Consider the following 26,914-nt stretch of genomic DNA (forward strand, 5'->3'; position numbering starts at 1 on the left):
AAACTAGAAGAGATCTTCTATTTCAAATAATGTTTGGTATTCAACATGTTTACAATTGTGCAAGCATAGAGGAGTGGGAGAAAGAATAGGGAGACTTGTTGGCACATTTAAATGATGATCGAGTTAATTAGTTGGATAATCTTCCCCACCAATTCTTGTGGCTCTTTGAAGTCTTCTTGAAGGTTGATTGTGCATTCCTTAGCTTATTCTTGTACTCTTTCTTCCATTCCTTAAATCTTACACTCAGTTTCTGAAGCTCCTCGCGAGGGCGGACTTTGAGGCACACTCGCTCCTCTCCAACTTCATCGTCTTCATCCACCTCATTATTATTGGATTTCATCGGAATATGCAAACCCCTTCCGTTTTCTGGATTTTGGAATCGATTGGAAAATCGGATTTGAGGCGATTGATTCTTCTTAGCTGTGGCAGCTAAGCATTCCTGCGTGATTAAACGCATGCTCATATTTTTGTTGATTTGGTAATTGACAGTTTCAAATGAAAATGTATATGTTGATCTCACTTGTATGTATGTTAATTGATCTTGCCACTCCTTCTCCATTGACGCCATCCTCTCCTCGCGCTGCTGCCATTTCTTCTCAATTTCCAACAGTCTCCTCTTCAACGCGGCGTTTTCCTCATTCTTCGCCCTGAGCTTGGCCTCTGTTCTCACTACTCGCTTCTGAAGATCAACCAGAGATGTGTGCGGAATTCGAGTTTGATCCTGGAAAATTCAATTGGATTTTGTTACGAAAATAGGGAGATCGAGATTAATTTCTGTGTGCGGATCAAACGTTTAACCTTGGTTTTCTCCGCTTCTAGCTGCCGCCGTTTCATTTGATTCGGATTCAGACTGGCTGCAGATCAAAATAGCAGGTGATGAAATCGTAAGTTCATCCGTTTTATCCTCGTGAGCATAAATTAAAGGCGTATTGATTTACCAGAGCGAAGCTCGAGATACTTTCTGCCTTGTTTCTGTATTGTGATAATAGCACTAAGAATTCTGCATCTTTGTTCGTATCCCCTTCTAGCGTTTTGGCCTCGAATAACTGCACCAGAAGTGAACATTAATTTTGAGATTGTTTTGCTTTCAAAAATTGTATTCTAACCGCTTACACGATTGCAGGGCGATCACTCCCCTTTTCAGCTCCCAATAGCAGCAACGAACACGGTAACCGCGGTAGCATTTCTGGATCTTGCACACTCCTCTCTCTGCTCCTTCTTTCAATTCCCCAAATTCTAGCTTCTGTAAACAGAAAAAACAACTCAATTTCAATTGAATCGAAGCATGTTTATCAATCTGATGAAATCACAACATTACCTTTTCCAGAAAATGGTGAGACGCAGCTGCAATTCCATTTCTTTGCGAATGCCTGCCCGGCGGCCGCGGCGGCCGGGCTCTCCGGGCCCTAGCGGGGAGCGGCGGCAGAGTGTCGGGCGGCTGCTCCTCCAGCTGCTGCAGTTTATCGAGCATGAGCTCGAGCGAGCTGCGAGTCGCCATGGAGGTCGTTGTTACCATCTTCTCAGCTTAGTTTCAAGTTTTAATCGAAAGGTGGAGACGAATCTGCAGGTGTGGCGCGGCATTCCTGTATGGGAATGAATGTGGCTTTAAGCTTTTGTTTTTGGCTTACTTGAGTTTGGGAAAATCTACTTGTGTTGGAGGGGATGAAACTGCGTGATTAGTAACTGTTGAAACAGCTTTTTTCTCATCATGCCTTTTGCTTTATAGGATGTGAATCTTTTCATTTTCAGGTCTGGAATAAGATGAAAATGGATGATCAGGATTTGTATTTTTGGGGCTCGAAATTCATTTGAATACAAATTAACAAAATGTTACCGAGTGGCGGATCAGGGGGGCAGGTCGCCCCCTCCATGCGACTATTTCCCTCTTATCGGGACGTAAAATTACCATGTCCGCTCCATCCGTTTATCTTCGCCGTCTCTCTAAACAACGAAAAAAATAATCATGTCCGCACTAAATCAAGCTAATACTATATATTCCGCTCTCTCCGTTTCCGGATCCTGGATCCGCTACTGATGTTACGTATATGATCAGTAACAAAGTGAAATATGTAATCTTTGGTTTTTGGTATCGGCGGAATATCTGCTCTGTAAATACTATATAATACACTATAGTCTTGATCATTGCTATTTGAAGGACTAAGTGGGAGTAATGATGATGAGACTAATTATATGTTATTGTAAACAAGATAATGATTAACAATATAAATCAAAGATGAATTTTGAATATGTATAACGGTTAATTGACGATTTATTCAAAATGCAGGGGCGTTTTAATGAAAGAAATGGGGCCACGATAATTGGTTGAAATGTGTTCCCTCAAATGGCTCCAAAGCTGTGAGAGAAATGATTTTGATTAGAGAGTAATAATATGGCCCGTCACGTGGGTATCATATTCATTGGGCTTAACAAAATTACACTTTATTTCCATGTGCAGGGGTCTCCTTTCTCATATTCACATTATTTTTTGTTTTAAAAATCCTAATTTTTGTTTAGAAATCCTATATTTTTTGGTTTATTGCTCTTAGAATGTGTTTTATTATCAAGTATCACGATTCAAGCAAGGTTTAGTACAATGGTGGGTGCCGTAATTTGTCTTCAGTTTGATGCAACGTTGTGTTTTTAGTGTCAAGGTTGATTTTGATATTATACTAGTTAGTTTGGCACAAATCATTTTGATATAGATAGTGCATATCAATATTGTTTTTTTAGTAAAAGATCTTCAATTCGATGGCATGAAATATCAAAATTGGCCTTGATCAAAAGTTACGACAGTAAAAATTGTATTCACTGGGGTCAACGAGATCTATAAAAAAAATTGTGCTCTATTGTGATTTGTGAGTACTATTTTCAAATAACAACATTCTCTTTTCATTCAAATTCGACCTTATTTACTTTCATTGGTTACCAAATAGTTTAATCATTTATCATTTAATTTCAATTTTATTAGTTAATAATTGATTGTATAAGTTTATATTTCATAAGTAGGCTATATATTTTTTTAAAAATAGTTTTGGGTCACAAATTTTAAATGTGATTCTTTATATTGTTAGAGAATTTATTTTAAAATAAGCATAATTGAAATAACTAATGATGCAAAATCTGAGATAGTTATTATAGATAATGGAAACAAAAAGTGGCCATCAACTTAATTTATATGAATTGTAGCTAAATTCAACCAATTTTAATTTGACTAACCATATCACTGCACAAACTGAAATTTATACAAAATTGAAATCATCCGAACCAGTTTCAACATGAAACGCGTTGGTACGATTGAACTCATTTCATACTAAGAGCTTCTAAATTTTTTCATATCAAAGTTCATTGTAATTTATTAAAATTAAGTTGATGGATAACATTTTATTTAAGTATTTATTTAGTTATTTCGCACCATTAACTCTTCACGAATTTGATAGTAGGACAAAATAACGAAATATATTGGGGTACTGGATTTGAATTCACTTATAGAATTATGAATTGATTTTTTCTCAAGAAATTTGAGCCAGTATGAGGATAAAAAATTATTCTGATAAAAACATAAAAAATTATACCCAATGATATAGAAAAGATGGAACTGAATCGACTGATTAGGCCTTGGTCGTATTGAATTGATAGTTAAAATAGCTCGAGGCCCATTAAGCTCCATAGAAATGGGCTAAATATTAAAACAAAAATGGTAAACTGCTTCTAAAATTGTTAACTTTCAAAAAAAATTGAAATTTCCCGTGAACTTTAAAAGTTGTGTGAAAAATCACGAACTTTGCTGGATTGTGCAAATTTCCCGAACGACCCAACCCTGAAATTTTCCGGCATAAACTTATCTTATGTGGCAGTCGGAACACAAAACTACGTCGTTTTGTGTTATGTTATGCTAAAAAATTTTATTAAAAAAACTCAGATTTCTATACATGGCGATAATATCTCCCTCTGTCAGGCAAAAAATTAAAATTTCTGTCCCAGAGAAATTGCCTAATCTCTCTTAATCGCCTAATCTCCCTCTGTTCGATTTCTATAAATCGCCTAATCTCTCTGAATCTGCATCGAGAGAACATCACCACCCGAATTAAATTGAACATCACCATCCAGACAATCATCGACAAAAACTAGAAAATATTGAATTGGAAGTCTCCACAAAAAAAAATAGAATGTTAAATTAGAACTTGCAAGCAACTTCTTCGGGAGGTTTGGACAATGAACCCCAGCAGCATTCAAGCCGTTTTCACAAATGGGAAGAGAGCAGTTTAGCAATCTCAAGAAACCCCACTTTCTCCTTTCCTTCAAAATTTTAATTTCAAATAATTTTCGCATAGATATTCATATTGCTTATAACACCATTAGATGATACACTTTAGACAAAGATAAAGAACACATGAACAAGAAGGATAAATGAATTAAGTTAACACTGCATCTATGCGTCGCCGTCACGATTGTTTTTTATTTTGTTTTTTAATTTTTAATATTTTCAAAAATTATTTATAAATACCTCATTCCACATATTTTACACCCTTCTCTACAATTTTTATAATCTCAAAATGCAAGGTGGAGATGATAATTCCCCCGGCTATGGAGATTCGGGATACGACAACTTTCCACCTCCCAAACCCTGGAGATCGAGTCTCAGCCCCCAGTCCATCCCAGATATGGAGTCCGCCATCGCCGGTGCCGTGGCAACTGACACCCCAAAATCGGGGTCAGTCCCCCTCTCATCAGCAGAGGAACGTGGGTCGTCCCCAATCGGGGTTGGGCGACTACCGACCCAACATGGACGCGATCAACTCTCCGCGTTCTGACACCCATTCTCAGCAATTCCAATCCACTCAATTCCAGTCCTCCCAATTCCATTCCACCCAATCTCCTCTGGATTAATCTAATAGATTCACGTGGGAGGAGTTGATGGGGACACCAGAGACCCTGACGTCCAGATGTGTGGAGACGGGGAGAGGTGGCGGCAGTGGTGACGATAGCGGTGGCGGTGGCGGTCGATGGAGGACTTTGTACAAAACGGCGGAGTCCATTGTTATTGCCAGGGCCTGGGACGCGGTCACGACGGATGCCATAGTTGGCACGGATCAGACCGACATATGCTTCTGGAAGCGCGTCTTGGCGGTGTGCAACAGATTCAAACCGCCAGGCAGCGCCGAGCGTACACACGACTAGGTCTAGAAGAAGTACGCCAGGATCACTAAAGTCCGATAATTTTTATTCTAGTTAAATTAACATATACAAAAAATGAAAAATAATTAATTTGTGGCTTGGGCCTGTCCACTATTAGGGTGGACAAGTTTTTTTGTGGCCTGGACAAGTTTCTTGGCCTTGGCCAAGTTTTTGTGGCTTGGGCAGGACCATGAGCTTTTCTACTGTGGACACCCTAAGAGCAGCGAATTCGGTGTCAAATCTAATAAAACGAGGTACCTGCACCGAAAATAACCTAAGACCCCAGCTAATACCCAACCGATTTTTTTGGGTAGGTATCTGAATTAGACTAATTGTACACCCGAAGACATGAAATGGTGCCAATATAATGGCATATTAATAATTGGAGATCAAATGCTTGTATATTGAGACACTAATTCTTTTAAAATATTTTCGATTATATAAAAAACACAATTAAAGGAGAATTAACCGGATTGTGAGTGAAATGATAGTGACATTGGTAAGGGAAAATTTATTAACAATGGTTTCCCATCTACCTCAAATGACTCGAACCCTCGGATTTATCAGTTGGGGGGGGGGGAACGTCTTACCAACTGAGTTACACTTCATTGTCTAGTGATTTTGTTCTTGAGGTGTCAAGTACCAATTTTTCGTACAAAATATTATTACATTTTTAGTAGGCACGAGGAGAGAGAAATACTTCATCTTCTAATTTTAGAAAACATAATTAAAAGCAGCCAATGTGTTATATTATAAATAACCAAGCCGAACAACCCCAAACATAATTAAAAAATTTCAAAATAGTAAATCACAAATAACCAACACTCGACATATCCTAAATCTTATTGTTCGATCCTATACAAGATCTCGTAAATTAGATATAGGGTACCCTACCCGATAGGTATCGAGTCATATTATGGTAACCCATACCTAACATCCGTTTCCCACCCTCATTTGCGCGCTTTGTACATGAGCATGTGCCCCAATTATTTTCTCACCATAGCATCCTTGTCGCCTCCTCCCCTTCCACCGCCATAGTCTCTCTCTCTCCACATGATTTCTTTTCATTTTGAAATTGAGACTTAGAGCATGCTCAACCGTACTCTCCGCTGAGAGCATGCTCTTTGAAAGAGGAGGTTTTCGGTGTTGTGTTAATGCAAAGGTATATCCAACTGATCAGGATGAAAATCCCAACCTAGCTGTGTCGTTGGCACGACGACCGGAAGCCGGTATCAATAATCTGGCTAGTATAGTGGAGGTAAGGGTCGAATCCCACAGAGATGGATACGTTAGGATAATCGTGGTGATAATCTGGAAGGTTTTGGTTAGCTACCACGCTTTTGGGTTGAGATTCTACCTAAGCAGCAATTAAATGTGGTACTCTACTGATTGGAGGACGTGAAAGTGATAGACATGTGGTTGTGTACGTGAGAACGAGGGACAAGGTGTTTTGGAGACATGTGGAAAGTAAAACGGTTACTATAAAAAGTAATATGGAATAGTAGTTGGGTGTCTACTCTGACAGGTCTGGAGGGTACAAACTTAAAAGTAAAGGACAAAAGCAAAAAGTAACTAAAAAGTCAAAGTGGTCCTAGAAAAAGTGTATTGTGATGTTCAACAAGTATGCATAAGATTTAAATGAACACAAACTCCATGGATGAACTCAGATTTACAGCTTCAAACATAAGATCCATAAATTAAAAGCTTAAACTCAAAGATTAACAGCCAATAATTCCAGATTACTCCTACTAACTAACATGTAAGGTGACGACAGTAACGTAAAATGAAAAACTCATGCATAAACCTTAAACTGAAACAAAGAAACTCGAAATTCTAGTTGACAAACCCAGATCTAGCCTACTCAAACGAAAACATATTTAAACACTTAGAAAATAAACGCGATAACTGGATCTAAGCTACCTAGGCAGAATGAAACAGATTCGAACCAAAAGAGATGCATAAAACAAACTTCATTACTAAAAACATTTGGATCTCAACAAAATACTTCAAAAGATAACAAAGAGTTAAGTTATGCAACAGATCCAACGAAAGAAAACAAGTAAAGATTTAAACTAAGAAAGCGATTAAGATTGTTTTGCCACTCCGGGCGATGAAACTACTACTACTACGAGATGAACTGGCTGGAACGATAGATGGTGATACTCTGGTGGATGTCTGGAACTTCAGGTGACCATGGTTTGGGCGAGGAATGAGAAGATGTGGACAATGCTAAAGGAAATGATCTTTTCCGAGAGAGAATTCTAGCTAAGTGTAGTGGCCGAACTCCTTCTCTCTCTCCAAGTGGCTCCTTTTAGAGGGAGGCTTGCCCTTACTTTTAGGGTAGACTTCCTTCGCGAAATGACTCATTTGCCCTTGTTTGTGGTTGATCATCCAAGCAATCCTTCTTCTCCATCTCGAGCCTTCTTTCTGGCATGCATTCTGGTTAGTACCTTCTAGCGCTCTTTTCACCTGAGTTGTCCGAACCTTCTCCTAATGATCGAGACCCTTTTCCTGCACACTTACGCAACTTCTTTGCGGATAATACATGTAAATCACGACATACTGACCAGTAACCAAGGCTTAGAATACGACTTATCACTCTTCACTATTCATAGCCTGATACCACTTTTATTTATATTTTATTCCATACTTGTAACTAAGACATAATATCCACAACCATACTCTTCTCCAAGAACATACTTTTCACTATTTATGGGTCCAACTATTCTATTGTTAAAACTATAATTACTAGAAAAATTTAATGGAGTCATAAAACTTCATTAATAAATTAAAAAAATATATAATTTAAATCTTAAAAATTTAAATTGACTAATTAAAATCCTAGAAACTTAAAATTGCATAATATAAATCTTAAATATTAAAAATACAAGCGGTAAATTTAAAATTCTATAATTGGGTGATGAATGATTATTTATAGATAATTTGGATGTATTGATGATAAAAAAAAATAAAAAATGAAATAAAAATTTGAAAATACGGTTATTAAACGGCCATATTTTTTGAAGTGGTTTTTTTTTTTAAAATTTTTTTATAATGTTTCTGATTTTTTTAAATAATTAATAAAACAGATAAAAATGACACCCCACTCGCGGGGGAGGAGGAGTGTGTGCTCTTGCCAATAAGCGAAGCTCGCCTGCACGAGCCCAACGACGAGCTTGCGATATGCCATACGGACGACACAAGCATGCTCGTCTGCATATCATGTGTTGGGGATGCTCTTAATAAATATTTTTAATTTTTAATATTAAAAATAATTAAATCACAATCAAAATTAAATTTAGCTACAAATTATTTTGATAATTAAATTTATAGTTTTAATTCTTATAATTAATATATTTATGAATTTCATAGTAATAGTATTTTTTATTTTAAAGTTTACTTTGTAGTAATAGTTTAAGAGAAAGGGGATTTGACATAAAATAATTGAAAAAGTAAAGTGAAAAATATCATATTAGGTATTCAAACTATAAGAAAAATATCATATTAATATTAGAGAGAGATAGAGAAAGTGTCATATCCCGTACCTATATTTGAAAGTCCAAAAATGTCCTTCATGTATTGAGGGCATTTTTGGTACATTGTAATGAATAGTGAAAAGTACCATGGAAATGATTACACCTTAAGGGGCTACCATAATATTTTTAAAGCTTAGGTCCGTTTGCATGCGAAACGCATAGTTTAGGGACCAATTGTGTAGTTCACTATAATTGTTAAGAAAAATATATATCATATTTAGCTCTTCTTTATAAAAATATATTTTTCAATAGAAAGAACATTTGTAAAGTGATTATTAATTTTTAAATTTTGGAAATGTATCTTTCCTTTTTATATCAAATGTAAAGAGTTAGTCATTTTTATTTGTCTTTTAATTTATCTTTTTTTCTAAGAATTATCACTATTTAAATAGATATAATTAACTTTTTAGAAGATAAATGAATATAATTTTTTAATTTATTTTTTTTCCCAATTTATCTTTTTCTCGTATAATTCATTACTTTTTAAAAATAGATATAATTACTTTTTGAGAAGATAAATGAGAAATATAACTTTTTAATTTACTTTTTTCCCTAATTTATCTTTTTCTGTTAGAATTCATTACTTTTTAAATAGATATAATTACTTTTATGAAAAGATAGATGAATATTCAATTATACATCATCACTTGTGAAGATATGTACATTAACACATAAAATATTGAAGTAATTAAAAGGAATAAGTTATACTCCATCCATTCCATAAAAATATTACAATTTTTTTTAGTCTGTTTAATAAAAATATGTATTTTCTAATTTTAAAAAAAAATTCTGAAAGAGATGAGAACTATTATCTATTAATAATGTTTTAATATTTTTTTTAAACTATCTATTTTATTTTATTAAATATGCATTATAATTCGTACATAACTAAAAATGCATATTCTTATGGGACGTGGACTGGTTATAGTTTACCAGAAATGGAGTATACCAATTAAATGTAAAAAGTTATTAGATGCTTATATTCTTTACAAGAAAAGAGAGCGGCATATATTTGCCATAATAAATTAATTGAATTTTTTAATGACCCAAAGATCAAAAAAGGAAAAACAAATTTAATAAACCTCCCTAACACCGCCTCTATATATCGGATAACAGGAGGAATGAACAGCCATTTGCTTAACCCTAATAATAACTCCACCACTTCCTCTCTCCTTCCTCACTCTCTTGTCGCCGTCCCAGTGTTAAAAATTACTACATAGCACCCCTGTTGGAGTGTTTCCTCTCACCAATTTTTGCGCTTCAGCTGTTTCGCACATAACTCATAAAAGGTTCGATCTTTAATTTTCGAGAAATTTCAGTTGATTTTGATTGGTGGTTTGTGACTATATTTTTTCTCAATTAATATGATTCTGAAGTAATTGGTTCACTATATTCTGAATTGGTCTGTTATAGAGAGGAGTTATCGAAAGTTGGAAGAGTTTTGAGTCCAGACGCAGCGGAACTACATGGAGGATTGGGGTACTTTTTTTTGTCGATTTCTTTTTTCAATTACCTCGATTGATTTTAGTTGTTGAATTGTAGTATTTTCATCATTTATGCAACTTGTTTCTGTACCCAATTTGATCGATTGCTTTGGCTTGTGTAAATTGGGTTTATTTGTGGTTGATCTCTGACTCTAGATTTGCTATAACTGAATCGCTCTCAGATTGGTTAACATTCTTTCTTTCTGTTAGCTATTTTATCAACAACTATTATTGTACGATTTTGGCTTCTGATAATCTCTTTTTCAAAGTAGATGTATAATTCTCCTTTTGGTAATTGAATTAGTGATGCTAGTTTCATCAGTAGCAAAATTCCAGTTCTCGGAATTCATGGGAAAATTACCAAAATTTTGGGTTGAGGATATGAACATCTTGGCATGGTTAGATCTCCTGTGATTTCTAATAAATGTCAATTGTAACCATTTGACTTTAGATGCCAATTGTTCTTGCTGAAACTGATCACTGAATATCTCAAGAATTGTATCTTTGAGTCAATATGGAATCATGGATTACTCTGACTGGACAATAACAAGATGTTTGTTCTCTCTCACAACAGACTACACCCTAAACAGCTCGTCTTGCCTTTCTTGTTTTTAGTTTGAGTAATGAATGTAACTTGGTTTAATCTGTTACTTTTCCAATATCTTAATGTAATGACCCTTTTGTGCTTCAGAAGATGAGCCTGTTCCAGATCTCTTAAGCAAAAAGGAGCTTCTGAAGAGCAATTGGGATGATGAGGATTTGGATGAAGACGGTATCAAGGATTCTTGGGAAGATGAAGAGGAGCCTGCAAAGGTACGCTAAGCACTATTTGGTTGCTTTGCTTCTCTTAGTTTTCTTGTATGTTATGGTACTTATCCTATCCAAATTTATGTTGTCAGCCGCTTCCACCTCCTGAAAAGGCTGTTAAAAAGACTGCCGCAAAACCAGAAGAAAAGAAGGTGAAAGCTGTTGAAGCCATAAAAGAGGTGCCTTTAGATCCTTTAGAAGAAAAACTTCGGCAGCAGAGGTAGTCTTATGCTTTACATTTGAATATTTCGGCCATCTTCATTCTCGTGCTATCAAAGTTGACGCAATACGTCCTGTCATTCATTTTGGCTCATATTTCATACTAGAGTTTCTATTTTTAGTTCTTGCAGTTGTGGGGGTTGGGGTGGTTGACATCATTGAACTCCAAAAGAAACAGTCACTGAACTTCCATTATCTGCAGTCACAGTTTTATAATAATATAAATAACTATTTTTCATTAACTTAAGTAACTAACACGGAGTATCTATCAATACATGTGCTTTGTTTCTACAGGCTTGTTGAGGAAGCTGATTTTAAGGCTACTACAGAATTGTTTTCCAAGAAGGATGATGAAAAGACTCTGGATAATTTTATTCCAAACAGCGAGAGTGACTTTTTGGAATATGCAGAACTCATCTCTCATAAACTTCGTCCATATGAGGTTCGTGATATTTGCCTCACTATACCTGTTTATTTTACATTTGTTGTATAGAAATGTGATGACCTATACATTTTCTCTATTACAGAAAAGCTATCACTACATTAGTCTGCTCAAGTCTGTTATGCGGTTGTCATTGACTTCTTTGAAAGGAGCAGACGCCAAAGAAGTTGCCTCATCCATTACCGCAATCGCAAACGAAAAGATAAAAGCTGAAAAAGAAGCCAATGCAAGCAAAAAGAAGACAGGTTTGTCACTTCTCAGTTGCATCCTACATTAGCGAATTTGGTTTGTCGTGATAGTAGTTTTATGATGTTATATATTTTGCTTACAGTTGGAAAGAAGAAACAATTGCATGTTGGCAAACAAGAAGATGATGCAGTGGTGGTGGATGGCTATGATGGTTATGATGACTATGATTTTATGTGAGCATATGAAGAGAATTTTGCAGCCTGTTTCATGTCCCTAATTGGGGGTTGGATTGTAACATTTTTTGTTTTTTTGATGGAATAACTGAATAAGGAGATCTACTTTGAGATTTTGTTTTAATGTATGTTGACTGGATGGTGGTTCCTTCTGTATGTGTAAAATTTGGTACATAAGGAGTTGTAATTCATTATTCTAGCTTCCATTACCAACTAGACCAAAAACTTCTGATTTGGATATTTTGTTGAATACTATCTATTTCTTCCTCTCAGCAAAAACTATACATTTGTGTATGAATTAAGTACTTACTTTTTTTGGTCATTGTATATAAGTGGATAGGCGTCGTATGTGTGTGTTGGCATGATTTCTTCATATTCTTGCTCTGGTTTCTTCAAATTTCTCCTCTTGCTATGATTTAGTAGGAAATTCAATAATAGAATTGCATCAATTGTTTGTCAATCTTTACAATTTAAGAACTTGGCTCGTTGTCAATCTTTACAATCTTTACAATTTAGTATGACGACTTTATCGAAATTTTGTACTTTTGAGATTTGGAATACAAGTATTAATTTATGATAATAATACTCCATGAAAACTAGGGCTGGGGATTCGGTCGGTTCAATTAGAACCGAACCGATTAGTCGGTTAACCGAATCCCATATTTTCTGAATTCAAGAACCGAAACCGAACCCTTTGTCGGTTCGGTTATTTGAGGAACCGATCGGTTCGGTCTTCGGTTCCACCGAAGGAACCGAACTCAAGTGGTATACATTCAGTAAAATTAAAAAGTTTGCTAATGCTGGGATTCGTTACTGGGTGAGGTTGATGGAGAAGGAGAGATTTCAATATCATCTAATGTCTCGACATTGTGCTCTGGCTGGTTGCTAACTATTGCTTGAAGGAGAGATTCAGACATTGTATTACCGTTCTGCAATACAAGTTGAGAAGCATGAATCATGATGGACTACAGGTTAAATATGCTCACTGGAAAGTATGTTGCTACTTCAAATAAATATATTCTTAAATCGGAAAGACTAAAGAATGGTTTACGAACTCGGAACTCCGAACTTCCAATGAAATTAAATTCCTTAAATATTCAGTTTGATCAATTGAGTTCAAAGTAAATTACTAAATTCCTATTTCCAAATCGGTAATTTACATGACTACATGTGTATATGTTAAAATTTAAATCACATTCACATTATTCTTATTCCATAATTGATAATTGGGAAGGTTAATCTACATGAAGACATTAGATATGTTAAATTATTGTAGTTACAGTTCAAAACCTCAAATTCAAACATACATAATTACATATTACACGTATACCTTTAAAGTTCGAACAACGGCGTGGAGAGAAGAGGATGGAATCGGAGTCGTCGCCTCCTCGTTGCAGCGGTATGGAGTGAAGAGAAGTAGAAAACGGTTCCAGTGAGAGAAAGATAGGAATGCAGCGGCGGTTTTCCAGTAGGGTTTTTAACTTTTTACATTCCTTTTTAGTTTTTAACTCTTCTAAAATCAATGTATAAAATAAATATAAAATTAAATATTAAAATCAAACGGTTATTCGGTTTTAACCCTTCGGTTCTCGGTTAATCGAGAACCGCCTAAATCCTAAACCCACTAACCGAAACCGAACCTTGACCTTATTTTTTCGGTTCTCGGTTAACCAAGAACCGAAAAATAAGGTTCGGTTCTCGGTTAACCGAGAACCCAAGAACTGTTTCCCCACCCCTAATGAAAACTAAAATTAAAATGCAAAAAATAGTTAGGGCGTAAGATTCATATTGATATCATGTTTGAGCTCAACACCGCCCTATTCATGAAAATGAAAATCAAAATCAAAATGAAAATTTACGACATATGATTCATACTCTTATGAGTTATGAGTGAGTTATGAGCTATGTGTTTGAGCTAAACACCCATTACATATGTGTTTGAGCTAAACACCCATTACATCTCAAGTCACGAAAGGCTGTTATTTGGCGAAATACTGAACAAACATACCATCCACTTTGACGACGAGCAAAGGCTTCCTTTGAATTGATCAATTCTCTAACTTTTGCATAGTTTGATAGCCTTTTACGCCATCGCCTAAAACTAGAGCAATATATGTTTTGCACTTGGCAAGCAACTGGCCAAGTGACTTTAGATTTGTCGCTCAGGTAGAAGAATACAAGAATACAAACTAGTTGAACAATGAAATAGCTTTGCACATATTACCAAGGACATTGATATGTCACGTATAAACTTGATATCACATATAACAAAAAAAAAAACATTTGTCCATACTTTTATTTGCTACTCCCTCCGTCCGTGAAATGCTGTATAGTTTTGCCATTGTGGTCCGTTCGTGAAAAGTTGTCCACCTTTTTTTTTTTCTCTCTATTTTTAGTAAATGGTCCTCACTTTCCACTAACTCTTTACGCTCACATTCTATTACAAAACAAATATATAAATGTGGGACCCTTATTCCACTAACTTTTGCAACTCAATTTTCTTCACATTTCTTAAAATCCGTGCCGAATCAAACTTGGACCATATTTTTCAGAGGGAGCATTTACTATACTAGCTTCATACGCTTGTGGATATACCTAAATATGAATCACCATGCTATACCAACAAGACCATCATATCTAACGGAATATCATGGCTGGACATGAGTGCGAGCAGGGACGGATGTACATGCATCATACAATGGGTAAATGCCCCACCTCAAAAAAATTCATTAGTGCTATTTTGATCATTATTTTTAAATTTTTTTTTGAAATACTATTATAAATGCCCCTTCTAAAATCCTTAAAATGTGTTTGTATGGAATTTTGCCCCACCTATACAGAATTTCTAGATCCGTCCCTGAGTGCAAGCCTATCCAATGCTGTAAATTGGACGAGAAATTTTTGGCATACATGATGCATGAGGTCGTTTTGGGGCAAAGGGCTTCAATGGCGTGTATTACTTTGTGGAGTCCAAGCTACTGGACTATCAACTCATTACCACTTTGATTGAGTGCAGGCGTCCAGAGACACACACGTTTCTCCTTCTAGTTGGTGAAACTACAAAGATGCTTCAAGACGTTGATGTATTGTGGGATTTAAAGGGTGATTCAGGGTTGCTATTCATCCACAAATCAACTCTTCAATTTTTCAAATGGAGGGACATGTGTATTTAGTTTTCGGGAAAAGAGACAATAAACTGAAGCTAAACAGATTTTATTCGATTACATTGCATAAGGCTATCAAACATGCTCTTGTTGACGGCCTTCACGCACATTATTATGCAATACGCTCGGATTTATGTCGTGATTTTCAACAAATACAACAATGTTCCAAAAACCAACAATATTCACCATTCTATTATAATTAATTGCATTTTTTTATAATGGTTAGGAGTGTGAACTCTTGGTCAGGAGTATAAGACATAGTCATAATGCATCATCAATTCATGAACCTGAGGTTGATCTAGGACTCTAGATTTGCTATAACAGAATCGCTCTAGGATAACTTTCATTATATGATTTTGGCCTCTGATAACATTTGTTTTTTGGATTAGTTATGGTAGTTTCGTCATTAGCAAAATTCCAGTTCTCGAAATTCATGGGAAATTACCAAAAATTTGGGTTGAGGATCTGAACTTCTTGCCATGATTAGATATCCTGTGATTTCTAATAAATGTAATAATTTGACTTTGAATACCGATCATTCTTGCTGAAACTGGTCACTGAAAGTCTCAAGAGTTGTATCATTGAGTGAATATGGATAACTCTGAGTGGACAATAACAAGATCTTTGTTGGCTTTTACAACTAGACTACACCCTAAACATCTCATCTTGTTTTTCTTATTTTTTTGTAAAATAATGAATATATCTTGGTTTGCTCTGTTACTTTTCCAATATCTTAATGTGATGATCCTTTTGTGCTTCAGAAGATGAGCCTGTTCCAGATCTCCTAAGCAAAAAGGAGCTTCTGAAGAGCAATTGGGATGATGAGGATTTGGACGAAGATGGTATCAAGGATTCTTGGGAAGTTGAAGAGGAGCCTGCGAAGGTACGCTAAGCACTATTTGGTTGCATTGCTGCTCTTAATTTTCTTGTATGTTATGGTACTTATCATTATCCAATTTTATGTCGTCAGCCGCTTCCACCTCCTGAAAAGGCTGTTAAAAAGACTGCAGCAAAACCAGATGAAAAGAAGGTGAAAGCTGTTGAAGCCATACAAGAGGTGCCTTTAGATCCTTTAGAAGAAAAACTTCGGCAGCAGAGGTAGTCTTTTATGCTCGGCATTTCAATTTTTCAGCCATCTTCATTCTCGTGCTACTACAGAATTGTTTTCCAAGAAGGGTGATGAAAAGACTCTGGATAATTTTATTCCAAACAGCGAGAGTGACTTTTTGGAATATGCAGAACTCATCTCTCATAAACTTCGTCCATATGAGGTTCGTGATATTTGCCTCACTATACCTGTTTATTTTGCATTTGTTGCATAGATGTGTGATGCCCTATACATTTTCTCTATTAAGAAAAGCTATCACTACATTGGTCTGCTCAAGGCTGTTATGAGGTTGTCATTGACTTTTTTGAAAGGAGCAGACGCCGAAGAAGTTGCCTCGTCCATTACTGCAATAAAAGCTGAAAAAGAAGCCAATGCAAGCAAAAAGAAGACAGGTTTGCCACTTTTCAATTGCATCCTACATTAGCGAATTTGGTTTGTCATGGTACTAGTTTTATGACAAGTTATATATTGCTTACAGTTGGAAAGAAGAAACAATTGCTTTCATTGTATGTGATGGTTATGATGGTTATGATGACTATGATTTTATGTGAGCCAACATTGTTTCCATATGAGCACATGAAGAGAATCCTGCGGCCTGTTTCATTGTATGCTAATTTGAAGATGGATTGTAGTAACATTTTTTTGTTTTTTGATGCAATAACTGAATAAGGAGATCTACTTTGAGATTTTGTTTTAATGTATGCTGATTGGATGGTTCCTTTAGGGTATCTATATTGGAGATTGTATGTGTAAGATTTGGTATATAATTTATTTTAGCTTCCATTACTAACTAGACCAAAAACTTGAGTTGGATGTTATGTTGAACCTCTATTTCTTTTAAACTTTTTTCTCCATGTGTCATAGAAACAATATACATTTGTTAATGACTCATTATGATTTGGTATTCGAGAGGCATGGCTTCAGTTTTTTTAATTTTCGACAAGAGGCAAGGCTTCGGTTGAACAGGGGGACTGTGAGAGGGCATGATTTTGTCATATTCTCTCTGCTTCCTAGTTGAAACTAATGAGAACCAAACTTTCAATTGCCTTCAGAGTAAGTAATGGCCTATTTTTTTGCATTTATCATTGTGTTTTGCCTTTTCGACCTAATATATCTATATTTATTCAAATTTACAAATTTTTATGTGTATCCCATTGTATTGTACTTCCTCCTACAAATGATTGGAATTTTTTGGGTACAAAATTTTAAAAAATTATACTCCATTGAGTTAAGTTGAATGAAAATAAAGTACGGAGAATAAATAAATAGAAGAGATAAAAAGAGAGTAAAATAAATGAAGAATAAATTAAGAGAGAATATATATATTATTTTTTTAATATAAATGAAAATCAATCACCTGAAATTAGGCTAATTAGACGGAGGAGGTATTTATAGACTATTCTGCATTATATAATTTCCATAGTTCATAGCAAATTAATTACTACTTTGATTAAAAAACTTAAAAAAGCATGGCCCATAATCTAAAGACGGTCTACATAATTATTCCTTTTCTTGCACTTTCTTCACTTCGGAGTCAACTAAATTGGAGGAACACGCGTTCTCTATCAACATTTTTCTTTTTGAATAATAGTAATAGTGTTGAGTTTTTGCAAACGACTGAAAAAATACTTGATTTAACTATTCACATATATTGGATGCGTCTAGAATTCCAATCATATGCTCCGCATGATCAACAAACATGCCAAAAACAAGTTTACAAGTTACAACAATCCAATAAAGCTTCACAAGTAAACTATACTAGTTGTATTAATTATACATTTTACACGTATAAACTGAATACGACTGCAATTAAGCATGAACCTCCAATCAAGATCTAGTGAGAAACTATCTCGGGCCGTTCAAATTTTAGGGAGAAAAGGCTTGTTTGATAATTTAGCTTCTGTAGAAATTGGAAAGAGAGAAAATAAGTACACAAATTAATAAATACTACTCTCTCGGTCCCACAAAAGATGTCACACTTTCCTTTAAAGTTTATCTCACAAAAGATGTCACATTTCTTTTTCCGGAAAAAATTCTCTTTCACATTAATATAAATATTACTATTTTCTCTTTCCACCCACCACTCAAAACAAAACCTCCTAAAATCTCGTGTCGTCCCATAAATATGACATCTTTTATGAAACGGACGAAGTATAACTATATTAATCTTATTTGTATATGTAGTTGTCGAGTAAACCTCTACAGTCCACCTCATGTTGCCCACCCCTACCAAAGAATAATTTTTAAAAGAGAAGAAAATAAATTACATAAAACAACTTATAAATTGTTTCTTAATTAAAAGGGAATTCAACGTGTCCGAATATTTCCATTTTCCACTGCCACTAGGAAGAGTTTTTTGTCCATTTCTTTATAATTTTTTTAAAATAGGCACTAAGCAGGGTTTTGTTTGGTAATTAACAAAACTTTTCCTGCAAAACAACAATTAACAAAACCATTCAACCAACCAAAGCGGAGAATCCAAATCCAACAAGAAATCAAATTCCTTTGGATCAAAACACTTGTATGATTTGGGAAGAGCTCACTTAAATTATCTCATATTGATTGTATTGAATTGAATGGAGCAGGATGAATGCATATTGTCCGACCAAGTACGCACCAACGGCGGCACAACGACGGCGACTTTTTCCGCCGCCGGTCAACTCCGCTGGGACGACCACCGGCTGGACATCGAGAAGCAGGTATTAGGTTTCTCCGTCGACGGATTGAAGATCAAATTTAGAGCGGTTGCGGAAGCCGAAGCTGGAATCTGCTGCTGCACTAGTAAATCCGCCCTGATCAGGAAGACCTTCACGCTGGAGCTGTTATCGAGCGATTCTCTTCGAATCTGGACTGAAAAACTTCAGGATTATCTGGATTCACTCGGTAATCACAACATTTATGCTGTAATTTGGATGGTAGGAATTTCAATTTCATCAGCCTGGCTCCAATTTTGTGTGTTTGGATTCAGGAAGGCCGAGGCGGCTGTTTATATTTGTGAATCCCTACGGAGGGAAGAAATCGGCGTCGAAGATTTTTCAAAATGATGTGAAGCCCTTACTCGATGATGCGAGCGTGGAGTATACTGTACAAGGTTGGCATTCGTCTCTTTTCCTTCTCTGTTTGTAGCCGATGAATTTGAAAAATGGATGATGGATGGTTGTTGATGTGTTGGGGTTTATGATGATATTTAGAAACCAAACACCAGTTGCACGCTAAGGAAGTCGTTCAGACGCTGGATCTGGCAAAATTTGATGGGATTGTTTGCGTTAGTGGGGATGGAATTCTGGTGGAGGTAGGCCGGTATTTATAGCGGCATATATACTTATTCATGAACTATTGTACTGCAACTACCTACCCAGATTAAGAAAGTCGGTTTTCTATCTGCTTTATTTCGATGATATATAAATTAAAATCCTCAAACTGTGAATCCTCAAACTAGATAGTTCAATTTATTTATTGATTACTTGCAATTTTCAGTCTCCTAGTAGCGAAGTAACGAAAAATGTCTTAAATTGTTCACTTTCTTAACACATTCTGGCTCTAGTAGGTGCTAAATGGACTGCTGATTAGGGAGGACTGGGAAAAGGCAATAAGGATTCCTCTTGGAGCAGTACCTGCAGGTTTGACTCTATGTTTATGTTTTTCCATAGATAAAGACAGTAGCTCTTTGTTTACGAGTTCAAAATTTGAACTTGATAAGATACAAAATCCAGGAACTGGAAATGGCATGGCAAAGTCGCTTCTAGATTCACATGGTGAACCATGTGCAGCATCTAATGCTGCTCTTTTTATTATTCGAGGTAGATTGTATTCTATTTTCATTCATTCCAAGTTTTTTTTTTTTTGAAACTAATGTAAGTAAGTTCTTGTTTGCAAATTGCAGGGCATAAGTGCTCACTGGATATAGCTACTATATCACAAGGGGAAACTAGATTTTTTAGCATGTTAATGCTGGCATGGGGTATGTGATTATCAATCTATTGGAGCACTAGTCTCAACAGCTGAAATTATGTTCATATCTAAGTCATATAGATAACTACTTTAACTTAGTCACCGAGTTGTGGGTCATGATTATGCAATATGTCAGTGGTATTGTATGAATTTGGGGTAATGCATGTGATCATCGATCTTTTGGTGCACTAGTCTCAACAGCTTAAATTATGTTCATATTTCTAAGTCATATAGATAACTACTTTAACGTAGTCAACTAAGTTGTTGGTCATGATTATACAATATGTTAGTGGTAATGTATGAATTTTGGGGTAAATCAATACAGGTCTTGTGGCTGATATTGATATTGAGTCTGAGAAATACAGATGGATGGGAAGTGCTCGATTGGATTTCTACGTAAGTTTGGATTGAAATCTTACTGGATAACGATAAAACAGAGTACACCTATATTATTATTGCGTAGCTCATACTATACAATTTTATACACTGTATGTGTTGCATACTCTTTACATGAAAGCATCATTTATCTGTATCTTGAGAAGAGTTCTTGTTATATGATAGACTGATAGGCTGCAAACAATCTTTTGCATTTCTGATTTCCTTGATTAATTTATTTATTGAGACGGTTTACAACTATGTTTCGAATGTTTGTGGCAGTTTGGAAGTTGTAATCAAGGTATTCCTAAAAAGTTGTTATTTCTTCTGTTGCTATTGTATTCTATGTGGGTGTTATCATGTTGATTCTCATGAATGATACATCCTTGTCCAAGAAACTCTGTCTTCACTGAAAATAATGGGGTTCTCTTGTGTTTTTTAGGGTCTTCAACGAATATTTGGTCTCAGGAGGTACAACGGCAATATAATTTTTGTGCCAGCATCGGGTTATGAATCTTATGGAGAGCCATTAGATCTAGAAAAGAATATAATTATCGATGATGAAAGTGCAATTAAATCTGCGGATGGACTTGCTAGGGATCCAGCGTATGGCTATCAAGGTCCTAATGTTGATATAAAGAGTTTAAACTGGCGGATGATTGACGGACCTTTTGTTTCAGTCTGGCTCCATAATGTACCTTGGGGAGCTGAAGATACTAAAGCAGCCCCTGATGCCGAGGTCTATTCCCTCCATTTATTCTCTTTTCTGTTATTTTGCCTCACCACTGTAATTTTACTGTCCAACTCTATTATTGTCATATCAAGAGGTAATTAAGTAAAATTGTAACGAGTAATAATTCCATCCTTTTTGTTATTCATCTACAGTTTTCAGATGGGTGTTTGGACCTGATCATGATAAAGGAAACTCCTAAACTGCCTTTGCTAAAGTTGATGACTGAATTAAACAGTGGAGGCCATGTTAAATCCCCTTATGTTTCTTATCTGAAGGTGCACTCAGAGTTTTGATTTCTGATCTCATTTCCTCTTTTTCCATCGATCAGTATTTTCTTCTTCATACGAACCATCAATGTATCTTTGTTAGCAACACTTCTCTTCAATATATTTTGTATTGGTTCGTAATTACAGGTGAAGGCATTCATTTTGCAGCCTGGGCCACGAACCGATGACCCAACTAAATCCGGGATCATAGATGTGGATGGAGAAGTTTTGGCCAGAGGGAGTGGAGCATACAAATGTGAAGAAGATACATTGATGAGATACGACAGATTACTTATTAGAGTCGATCAAGGTTTGGCTACTTTATTTACTCCGCATTAGCATAATCTGAATGTGGTTTATTTATTAATCATCTATACCTGTATTTGTGATCCTTCTATTATAACCTGATGCAACTATAAATGAGAGAGTTTGGTTTCGATTCTTGTTTAGCATTTCAATAGCTGCTGGTTCACCATGTTCACAAATTTTGGTCTTATATGTATATTTTCTGTGCGTTTATTTGTATGCAATATGGTCCCCTGTAATCAACTTTTAATGTATCAGAGTTTCATTGTATTGTTTTTTTTACTTGAGAGAGGGGGGAGAGAGTGGTTGCACACTTGAATTAGTTATATCAATGAAATAAAAGTATATGCAATATATTCAACATTTAATTTTCACTGAAGTTCCATACTACTAGTAATAGTATATTAGTTAATTTGGTTCTGAAAGTATATGTAGGATTGTGAATTGTTGTGATATCTTGATCGCATATACCGACATTCAGCACTTGATTAATAATATTCTAAAGTAAACTATTGGCATCGTTATTTAAGATTTGAGAAGCTTATAATTTCTTTTAGTTTTAAGTAGATCTTGTTATACGTATACGATTTGTGTAATGCAATTAGCCTTTCCATATAGTTTGAAGGATTTTTGAACAGATAAATTTTACTGGAAATGCTCACACTAATGATAAAAAAAAAAGTTACAAGAAAATTGGAAAACTGTTTTACAAGAAAAAATAAAATGTATTAAAAGTAGAAAAGCTACAAAAACTAAATACTAGTATTAATAAGTATAATGATTTACAATCTTTAGAGGATAGATGATACTCAAACTCTAAAAAAAATAAACAGTTAAATGTTGCTACTATCAAAGCATGCTGCTCCCAAGGATATACATATACTTTCGTCCCTAACATTCCACAGAAAGCATTTAATCGTTGCGCGCCACTGCTTGGATGTGTTCTAAAGTGATATTAAATGCTGCCCCTTCTGTTCTATAGTAGTGAAAGCTTTTCTTTTCAATATGAGATTTAAGAAAAATTGTGTTAAGTGAGTTAAGTAAAAAAAAATAAAGTAAGAAATGAAAAAGGTAAAATGATGAAGAAAGAATGAAATAAGAGAGAATAAAGTTAGAGAAATTAAAGTAAATGAGAATAAATGTATTTATTTAATCAGACGCCACTTTGACTTATCAATATATGAGAGTTTTTCGCAACTCAATCATAGTATCTTGGGTGGTAGTAATTGAATAACATGAAATATTAGAATTATTTCATAGAATTCGTGTGCCTAGTTTGGTATGATTTTATCCCAAGAGGTGTTTGAAAAATGAATTTATTGTTCAGGAATCTTGGAATTTTATTTCATGTGATAAATAAAGTTTCAAACTAGAAAAAATCTTTGGAGAATTAATTTAATTCAAGTCACATAGCAGATAAAGAATTAAATTAATGGATTAAGATAATTTTAAACACGAGAAATATTATAAAATAAAATGGAACCTAAGTTCTTCGTAATTTGGGATTTAGATGGGAGTTTAATATTATTCCTTAGTGGAATAAAAATATTCTATAGATAATACTCCATATTAAATTAAGGATTAATTGATTTAATAAATTCATTGTCTAATGGGATAGCCCAACATCTAATCACTCCATGGATTCCCATTCTAGCCTAATAGAAGTCCATCTTATAAATAGTGAAGAGAGGTGGGAAACCCTAGCACACATGCACAACACACTCCTCGCCAAACCCTAGCCGTCGTCGGCCTTCTCTCTCTCTCACTCTCTCTCTCTCTCCCCCCCTCTTGCATTGATTTTCGTGCCCTTGCTCTAGGGAGATTAGGGTTTTCGATTTTGTTCTTGTTATATCCTGACTCATAGGATTAGATAAGGCAATCGCGTGTCTTTGTGTGGTTCTCCCACGATCTCACTTCATTATATTGATTATTCAAGATCCGCCCACCCGGATGAACAATCAATGACGTGGGAATAGAATGGAAGATTCGTAGTTGAGATTACAAGGAGTTTTAGCTAGCAACGCCGATCCAATTTTGGATCAAAAGGTAACAATCAACGATCTCTACATCAAATAACATGTTTATGTGGTTTTGATGTGTTTTATCTAGGGATATTGGTCCATAAAATCATGAATTTTGGTCAAAATTTGGTATTTCCCACAAACTTTAAAATTGGTCTAGAATATCACAAAGTTTGCACTTTGTTTGATATTTTTCAAATTGACCCAAATAAGATATTTTCATCAAAATCTTATTTTACGTAGGCAACCATGATACATTTTATGATATTTAAACCACTTTTTATGTTCATTAAAAGTAGGATAAAAAGTCACGTAAAAACCCACATTGATTTGACTGTGTCAAATATGATATAAAACCTCGTAAGTTAGTCAAATATGTTGATAGACATGCCGTAGGAAATACCAAACAAAGTGCAAAGTTTGTAACATTCTAGGCCAATTTTAGAATTCGTGTGAAAATACCAAATTTTGGCCAAAGTTCATGGTTTTAGGGACCAATATCCTTTTTATCTATAGATCTAGATTTAATTGCATTAAATTGGAATCAAATACATAATCTCCTAAATAGATCTGTAAGAATATGTTTGTTTTCCGTGTTTCCGTTGCGGTAACCCCAACATATTGTTTTAGGACCTGGGTAAAGCACTTTATCCAAATATGTAATATCCCAGACTTAAACGTGTAAATAATTAATCCAATAATATTAATAACTAATAATTCACCCTAAAGGCGTGTTACTCAATTATTTAAATCCATAAAATTGATGGGTTAATATATTAAACTGAAAATTTAACTTAATGACTTTGATTCCTTGACTTGTTTGCATGTAGTGTGCAAATTTCAAATTATTTTGACAGTATTAACGTATTTGACATTTTTCAAATTATTCTGACAGTATTAACGTATTTGACATTTTCATAGTTGCATGAAATAATTAACTATATTAAATGAACATATCTGAAACTAAAAATTAAATTTAGAACTACAACGTAGCCTAGTCATGCATTTGATTCATCAAGCTATTTTGCAAGTACCGTGCAAATTTCAAATTATTTTGTTTCATTATATTGTACTATGTCACTTCTTCTTTGTTTCTTACGCTATTCAAATGTTCTATTATTATGTGAATATATCAATGAATAAACATACTCATGCTTCAAGGATTAAATAAATTTCTCCTTTCTTTATTGGTTAGTTGCTCATGTATAAGTCTAGATTCAACTTTAAACTAATCTACTAAGAGTAATTTTACCACTGCCTCCAACCCAACTCTTTATATAAAATATCCACGTAAATCATCATACATACACAAAATAATAAAACATATTAAATGAACATCCTTTAAACTAGAGAAAGTAGATTAAAAAAAATAAATTAAGAACTAGCGAATTTACATATACGAACTCTCGACAATCGCAACATATGTTGCACTCAGAACCTCGGGTATCGGTTATGGGATTACTTTTATTACGGATTTATGGATGGCCATGCGATCCAAAGACTAGTCGGTTGTAAATCACAAACATAATATTAAAAAATATATTATATTAATTTTGTATAAGAATTTTCATATGTATTTTACAAGATATGGTTATATGTGCTCCATGCAGTTTCTCCATAAAACGTAACTTACCCTTCCCTCCATTATATGGACTTTGGTTTTGGTTGTGAACCGTTTGTATTTTCTAGTCTCCAGATTGCTAGACTTGCATAATCCAATTACTGATAACAAAAACATAAGTAATCTTGTTGTTGTATGCATGTGTGCCTCTAAATAAAATCATATGCATTGCCGTCAAGAACCTATCTATTATGTGCTAGTCCCAAAAGAACACTAGATTCGGATCCCATTTTACATGCATCACGTCCTGTTGGGTAGTTGTATGAAAACTCGCCCTGTATAAAAATATATAGGAAATTTACAAAATAGTTTATAGTTCGGGATATTAAAAGAATATGGTAAGAGGTATACCAAAGTATATATTTAGATGATTACCTATCATTTAGTTGTTGTAGACATTACGCTTCTATAGTTTCTAGTAGCGAAGGAGGTTGAAGATTTTGTACGTTGAGTTTATACTCTAAGAAGAATTTGGTTATATCCCTGAGATCCTTCATATCCTTATTTTGCATGGATCAAACATTCTTATTAGTGGCGGATTCAGGTGGGGGCAAGTGGGGGCGGTCGCCCCCACCATGCGACTAATTTTCCCTTATCCCGGATGTATATTTCCATATCCGCCCCCTCCGTTGCCTCCGATGTCGCCCCGTTGACCGAAGAAAATAACCATTATCGCCCCAAGCTCAATTGAAATAACATCCACAGACTTGCTAAGTTGTATGGCATGCCTCGATCCAAAAAAGATTTCGCTGCTTTTAATATTGATAAGCTTGTTCATCTTGCTACTCTTTACCCATAGGACTTCACATGGATTCAACATACTGAATTGTTTAAACAACTTGAAACTTTTGTTGATATTGTGAGAAGAGATGCACGATTGAATGCTATTGAAGATTTGGCTAGCCTATCTCAGAAGATTGTTGAAACCAAGAAAGATAAAGTTTTTTCGTTGGTTTATCGTCTGATTGAGTTGGTATTGATCTTACCCGTAGCGACTGCATCTGTTGAAAGAGTATTTTCAGCAATGAAATTTGTCAAGACTGACTTGCGGAATAGGATGGGAGATGAGTGGTTGAATGACAGTTTGGTAGTATACATTGAAAGATCCATCTTCGCTAGTGTTTCTAATGAAAGAATCTTCAAACGTTTTCAAGATATGGATACCCGTAGAAATCAGTTGTCTCGGTTAACAGATGCTAGAGCTACTTGAATTGTAATAGACTTTCATTTTGCTAAAAAAACATATTGAAGTATTATATTTAATATTTTATTATTTTATTCCGC

General features: G+C 34.9%; 4 protein-coding genes across 5 annotated transcripts; 3 read left to right on the top strand and 1 right to left on the bottom strand.

Annotated features, from left to right (window-relative positions):
- On the bottom strand, window positions 1-1,516 carry LOC125190654 (myosin-4-like). The gene is made up of 6 exons (XM_048088004.1): window positions 1,319-1,516; window positions 1,114-1,243; window positions 939-1,046; window positions 799-854; window positions 521-721; window positions 1-439 (listed from the first exon to the last, which is right to left on the bottom strand). The coding sequence occupies exons 1-6, from the start codon at window positions 1,514-1,516 to the stop codon at window positions 128-130; spliced, it is 1,005 nt and encodes a 334-aa protein (XP_047943961.1). The 3' UTR covers window positions 1-127.
- Window positions 1,517-9,834: 8,318 nt separating this feature from the next.
- Window positions 9,835-12,279, top strand: LOC125190576 (eukaryotic translation initiation factor 3 subunit J-like). Its single transcript, XM_048087906.1, has 7 exons — window positions 9,835-10,000; window positions 10,125-10,190; window positions 10,887-11,008; window positions 11,095-11,222; window positions 11,516-11,663; window positions 11,749-11,908; window positions 11,995-12,279. The coding sequence occupies exons 2-7, from the start codon at window positions 10,178-10,180 to the stop codon at window positions 12,087-12,089; spliced, it is 666 nt and encodes a 221-aa protein (XP_047943863.1). The 5' UTR covers window positions 9,835-10,000; window positions 10,125-10,177; the 3' UTR covers window positions 12,090-12,279.
- Window positions 12,280-14,783: 2,504 nt separating this feature from the next.
- Window positions 14,784-17,069, top strand: LOC125189989 (eukaryotic translation initiation factor 3 subunit J-A-like). The gene is made up of 6 exons (XM_048087194.1): window positions 14,784-14,787; window positions 16,011-16,132; window positions 16,220-16,350; window positions 16,382-16,520; window positions 16,605-16,749; window positions 16,836-17,069. Exons 1-6 carry the CDS (start codon window positions 14,784-14,786, stop codon window positions 17,024-17,026), a joined length of 732 nt encoding a protein of 243 aa, XP_047943151.1. The 3' UTR covers window positions 17,027-17,069.
- A 1,684-nt stretch (window positions 17,070-18,753) lies between these two features.
- On the top strand, window positions 18,754-22,270 carry LOC125186400 (sphingosine kinase 1-like). Of its 2 annotated transcripts, XM_048082758.1 has the most exons (11): window positions 18,754-19,240; window positions 19,326-19,448; window positions 19,549-19,649; window positions 19,905-19,977; window positions 20,071-20,157; window positions 20,241-20,318; window positions 20,634-20,704; window positions 21,126-21,154; window positions 21,281-21,422; window positions 21,569-21,691; window positions 21,830-22,270. In XM_048082758.1, exons 1-11 carry the CDS (start codon window positions 18,934-18,936, stop codon window positions 22,019-22,021), a joined length of 1,326 nt encoding a protein of 441 aa, XP_047938715.1. In that variant the 5' UTR covers window positions 18,754-18,933; the 3' UTR covers window positions 22,022-22,270. The 2 variants fall into 2 exon arrangements, with proteins under 2 accessions (XP_047938715.1, XP_047938714.1); XM_048082757.1 differs by having other exon boundaries at window positions 18,756-19,240; window positions 21,126-21,422.
- The last annotated feature ends 4,644 nt before the right edge of the window (window positions 22,271-26,914 follow it).

Source organism: Salvia hispanica, chromosome 5 (assembly GCF_023119035.1).
Source record: "Salvia hispanica cultivar TCC Black 2014 chromosome 5, UniMelb_Shisp_WGS_1.0, whole genome shotgun sequence".
NCBI classification, from domain to species: Eukaryota; Viridiplantae; Streptophyta; class Magnoliopsida; order Lamiales; family Lamiaceae; genus Salvia; species Salvia hispanica.